Source organism: Haliotis rubra, unplaced genomic scaffold (assembly GCF_003918875.1).
Source record: "Haliotis rubra isolate DU_JTF1 unplaced genomic scaffold, ASM391887v1 Scf92, whole genome shotgun sequence".
NCBI classification, from domain to species: Eukaryota; Metazoa; Mollusca; class Gastropoda; order Lepetellida; family Haliotidae; genus Haliotis; species Haliotis rubra.
The window spans coordinates 2,085,600-2,091,599 of NW_025767657.1; the positions used below are offsets into that span (position 1 = coordinate 2,085,600).

At 40.5% G+C, this 6,000-nt stretch overlaps 1 protein-coding gene across 1 annotated transcript in view; it reads right to left on the minus strand.

Moving 5' to 3' along the window:
* The window catches only part of LOC124264344 (integumentary mucin C.1-like), a 43,577-nt gene extending 39,146 nt beyond the window's left edge, over positions 1–4,431 (minus strand). Inside the window, exons 1-3 of the mRNA XM_046699100.1 lie at positions 4,396–4,431; positions 3,830–3,955; positions 2,414–2,421 (exon numbers count right to left, since the gene is read on the minus strand). Coding sequence (XP_046555056.1) covers positions 2,414–2,421; positions 3,830–3,955; positions 4,396–4,431 — 170 coding nt within the window. The remainder of the gene's footprint in view (positions 1–2,413; positions 2,422–3,829; positions 3,956–4,395) is intronic.
* Positions 4,432–6,000: the final 1,569 nt, after the last annotated feature.

Here is a 6,000-nt window from a genome sequence, read left to right on the forward strand (position 1 = left end):
TGAAGAATGTGAGAATTATTGTACATTCCTACTACCATGTAGCTTGGACACGGTTAATGAAGAATAGACCGTTGTACTGTGCCGCGGAAGGCCAGCAAACACTATGTGATCAATCAGTCAGTCAGATCTTCCACAAAATTTTAATTGAATGGTCGAGTGAGTTTAGATTTACGCTGCACTCAGCAATATCCCAACTATATGGTGGCGGTCTGTAAATAATCAAGTCTGGAACAGATAATCCAGTGATCAACAGCATGACCACCGATCTACGCAACTGAGATACGATGACATGTGTCAACCAAGTCAGAGAGCCTGACCACCCGATCCCGTTAGTCGCCTCTTACGGCAAGCATGGGTTACTGAAGATCAATTCTAACCCGAATATTCACGGGTCGAAACTGAAAGAAGGTAAAGAAATTCATTGATAAAGCAAGCTGATTAACAACGAAAACAAGCATGATTATACACGAGATAAGTCGAGGCAAGATAACAGCAAGGTAAACAGGATACCAGTGAGAGTGGAGATCAGATCTTCCTAAAAAATGTATCGATCCCAAATTGAAACTGAATGATGGTAAAGAAATTTATTGTCCACCAGTAATTCTCAGTAGCATGTGTATGACCCGTGTAACGAGACAGTATGTCTATTCAGCAGTGAAAAAGTAAAAAACACAGCTATCTGTAATTTCCCGTCAGTGTTAAACGGATGTATGACCTCTGTGACCGGAGACCATCCTGATTGAGACGGAGCCCATCTAAATTGATCTCATTGGTGTATAAATACTTTATCGTGCTTAATCGTATGTTTGTTGCATTTGGGTTTAACATAAACGTACTGCACTGGGGTTAAACGGGTGTAACGTACGAGTACAGTGTCTGTTTAACGGTTTAAATGTTGCACCTTGGTTAAAATCTGTAATTGTGGCGGTGTGTGGTCCTGTGCGTAGAGCTCAGGTCACAATCAGTTGAAGTTAAGCAACGTTGGTCGCGGACAGTCCTCGGATGGGTGTCCGTGTTTGGCAGCTTGACTCCTGAAAGTTTCTAGGACTTCAGTCCTGCCCCACAACGAAGCACATGTGACGCATGTGGTCTCACCTTAGGCAAGTGAGTTTGGTCAAAATTGCCTCTGTCCACCCAGCAGTAAAATTGGGTACCTGGTATGATGCGATGGTAGTCTGAATTTGAACCTTGAGCGCCTGACAGGCGACAGGTTGTATTCTCCACAGGGAGTGTTCTGTACTCGTTGACCAGGGGTAATATGTCAGCGCTTTGAGCATGCAATGTGCATGGATAAACGCGCAATATAAATGGACTATTATTATTATTATTATTAATTAACGATCAAATATTCTCCCCATAGTGAATCTGAAGAAGCTGTCCAGACTCGACATCATACATCTGGATGTTATACCTGTTCACATGTTAGATAATGGGTCACCGTGCCCCACCGGCGTAGGTTCTTTCTCATAATTTAAACTACTGTAATGCCCAGATTAAGGTCACGATAATTACAGGCCAGCCTCATAACGTTGGAGTATTGCTTTGTGGAGTATAACAAGACGGATGAGTACAAGTCGAACAGTAACAGACATCGATTTTATCAAAAGGCAACATGAAGTGCTGTGTTTCTGTTGCAGTAGGCATACTTACAAATTACAGGGTCACAGCCGGTCGATTCAGTTGTTGGCGATCTCTAGCCTGTTTTTATCTTGTATTGTCCTAATAGTGCTATTAGTTTTAACCTTCCACACTAGTTTTAAATCTAATTGTGATATTCTAGTTGTTTTACTGTCCTTCGATGACAGGTTTTATAATATGCACATATTCCATTTCAATGTAAAATGTTCTCGTCACGATATGTCTGAAATATTGCCGATGTGACGTTAACTATTAACTCACTCACTCACTCACAGCCGGTCGATTATATGTACACAGTGCTCACAGTGCTAACAACTGTGCATTAAATTGATCAATATTTCTCACAATATTTATCGCTCTGCATAAAATACATCAAAGTGCACCCTATCGATGATGGCCACACGCAACGAAGTTGAAATGTCATGTTTCTCTGTGTATCGTTTAACGCCAGATTCTGCAATATTCCACCTTTTTATGATGACGGCTTTTGTAAATACCGTTGTGTGTGTTATGAACTGTATTCCTACTCAACTCTTTTTGTGACGGTTTGCAAAGAGTGAGTCAGTTTGAAATTTGTCTTCCTATGCATTTTGAATCTTCAGAACATCGTGTCTATGGCCGATAAAAACACCCCCGCATGAGACTAATATGACAATAGTTTAATCAACTGTTCCATATGTTGCCATTTACCGATATGTCACAATGACTTGCAAGTCCTAGCCTATAGAAAACCCACGCACACGCCGAACATGAAATGTGTTTTGCTATGACTGACCTCAAACCCTGTTGAGCACAAATAGAAGACATTTAAAATTGAGCTTGGACAGGGAGGTTCCCAACACTCCTAAGCCCTACAAAAAAACTCCTTCTCCTCTTCCCATCTCCCCACCCCGCCCCCGAGCATGCAGTTATATGTCATCTCGGTGTGGGAAGAAAGACAAATGTGATTCAGTCCTTGGCCACTTTGGTATTTACTCTGGACATGGTTGTTCTGGAACTAATGACCGTAGTCTGGTCTTTGAGTCAAGCTAAGAAACCTTGGATCCTGCCACGCCTGAGGGTAAAAATATGTTATACCTGACAATATACCTGAGAAGACAATAAAGGTGGTTAACCTGCAGGACGTGGTTGTTTAACAACTCTGAGAACATTTTCAATGATAGTTCAGGAAGTGGTGTTGTCCTTGAGAACACTCGTAGAACAATGCATTTCCAGGCCATATCATCCAGCTTTACTGTCAAAAAGTGTATTCTCATAATGTCAAGTTAATGACATAAAATCATTTAAATCAAAATCATTTTTGCTCTGTTAACATTTCTTACCAAGAAGGTAAAGGCATTACTTATTGTTGCTACCAACTGTTCCCTAAAGGGGTATAAAATGAAATCCTTCTTGAATATATATTTTAGTATTTCCGATACAATGTGATTACCGGATCCATTTATTCTTATGTCATCGTATAATAACTTTTTAAGCAAACTGATTGTCAAACAAAGTAACCAAAACAATTCACAAACCAACAAACTCCAACCTAAAACAATGCATGGCATGTGAATCCAGCTGAAAGGAGGTCAGACTAACCAATGACTACATCACATGGGTCATCTGTGTGCGATCGATCCCTTGACATGTGGAGCAGATGGAAGGAACAACAGTTGACGGGATTATATCGTACATGTGGAAAACGACAACCCATCTGAAGAAATAATGTACTTACAGAACCTTAGATCACATTTTCCTTTGCCATATTTGACATTATGCTGTGTTTATTACCTACTGGTTTTTAGCTTTAGGGACAATGGGTAGACATGATTATTGCTCATATCGGCGAGTAATGACAGACATAGCGTTGATGTATGAGATCAGTTCGTAATGGAATATTTTTGTGGGTAATCGTAAATGAATATTCTCTGGTGCTGACAGTCTAGAGTACTGGAAATTTATATTGAAGCGTCTATACCATATATTTCTGGCAAATGGGTCGTTTGAGGAGAGTGGTGAAATATGATACCGGGAATGTAATTTTCTGTGGTTGTACAGCGTGCATACAGGACCGCGTTTTGGAGCTGGGCCAGAATCCTGAAGACGATAGTTGATAAAACATCGACTGTATTTTAATCAGTTTACCTATCCCATATCTACATTTGTATATTTGAAACAATTGAACACTGCGCTTGCATCAGGAAATTACTCCGATAGCAGATATTGTTCTGCTTGATTTCATGTTTTTGTTCCTGTTCTTGTCCTTCTTCCTCTTCCGATTGTTCTCCTCCTCCTCGTCCTTCTTCTTCTTCTTCTTTTTCCTCTGTTTCTCCGTCTATTGTGGGCGATGGGGTAGCCCACTTATTAAAGAGTTTGCTCGTCACGCCGAAAACCCTGGTATAAATCGCTTCATTAGTTCAATATGTGAAGCCCCTTTTCTGGTGTGCTCCGTGATATTGCAGGAATCTCGTAGCTAAAAGCAGTGTAAAACTAAACTCACTCACTCACTCACTCACTCACGCACTCAGTCACTCATTTAATTACATCAAGACTAGGCCATTTGTGGAAGCTTGGCCGGCGATGTTGCTAAGTGAATTCAATTATCAATGAAGTTATTACTTTCATCACGCCATAACATGTAGTGCTGTCAATCAACGCCGTATTGCCAGTCTGACACTGTCATGACTAAGCCAAAGTTTGTATTCACACCAACAGTAGTTGCAGCTTGTGTCATTAACACATCTTACGTTACCCACACCACCGATGCACACATACGGGGGCTCCAGTAAAACCCTTTGTCCGTTCTACCATACTTAGAACCTTCGGTTTCTTGATGCACGTTTTTGAGAGATCGTCTTTCCATGTTGACCCTCATTTTGTGAAGAGTGTATCGGTAACTATGTAATATGAATTAGAATTTAAGGTTAAAAATATATACCAGTATTTCTCATTTCACATTACACAATGTGAAAATAGTGAACGTGACATGATACTTAACTCGCATTCACCAATCGCACCCATAGGTTTCAGAAGTCCATGCCTACATCATTCTACGATTCCATTAGTGGGCCAATACTACTGTACCTGCCGGCATATAAGCGTATTTGTGTTGATAATGTGCTAGCCTACCTACAATTAGTATCCTGTATGACGCCACGACAAACCCACTTGATACATGAACGGTTGCGCCTTTGGTTATTTTCGTGAACGTTTGACGAATGTTAGCGTAAAAGATAATCAATTTATTCAGAAAAAAACAGGTGAACTTTTTAATTCCGTTTAGCATTATTTGGCTAACTGTTGTTATTGTACGTTCCATTCATTTCCTAACCTCCAACAATTGTTCTCACTCAACTCACAATTGTATACCAGTTCTTTACAGCAAACACAATCAATCCCTCTTAACAAAACACGTGCTCATGTTTACAAATACCAAAATCTGTGCATTTCATCACATCCGCTTACATTACGTCATCACACAAATGAACACGTCATCATAATATCTATTTCGTCACTTTCTTTCATCTTGGTGGAGTTCCACCTTTGTTTTTCCCTCCATCATTTCACATTGTCCCTTCTACCAAAGCATAACATAAAATAACACGTTCTACTTTATTTCGGTGTGGATGGCGCAGCACTTTCAGTGCTCGATCGGTGGCAAGGTTCGAGGCGGACGCGGGGCCGATCTCTTACTCTCTTACACTGCTGCTGCTAGGCTGTCTATTTCTAATAGAAGCTACTTCCAACCTACAGGTGGTCAATAGCATTGATAACATCGCCGCTACCTGTCTCGTCTGTTCAGGATCCAATGGGGAGCAGATCATTAATCCCCCTTCAAATGGCCCTATGGCCGCCTACGCCTTCCACACCTGGCCTTTGTTAATCCAATTTTCTACTTTGTTATCATTCTGTTTCTAGGAGAGTCGGGCAATAATTGAAACATACTCCAAAAAGGCGAATGTCTTCCGTATTGAAATCCTTGCCCAACAACCACAGAAATGGATCACCAAAGAGGAATATTTACCCAAATTAAGCCATAATATACATCTACCTTCCATCTCACATCAGAACCCTTCCAGATTTAACTGTTTTTAAATCAGATCTAAAGACTTGTCTCTTTACTGAAGCATTTGAACTCTAGGTGATATCAATACCATCGTAGAGCCAGAGCGCCTTTGAGCGGTTTACGGATATTGGCGCTATACATGTGTTTGTATGTATGTATTTCGTATGTATGTATCTTTCGCTTTAGAAACTAAAGTCTTTGTTTTAAAAATAGGAACAGTGTTTGGGTCATAGGTCATATGTCATAGGTGATCAAACAAAGTGACACCAAATCTGTAAGGACATTTATCCTATATATATGCAGCCGATAGAGCG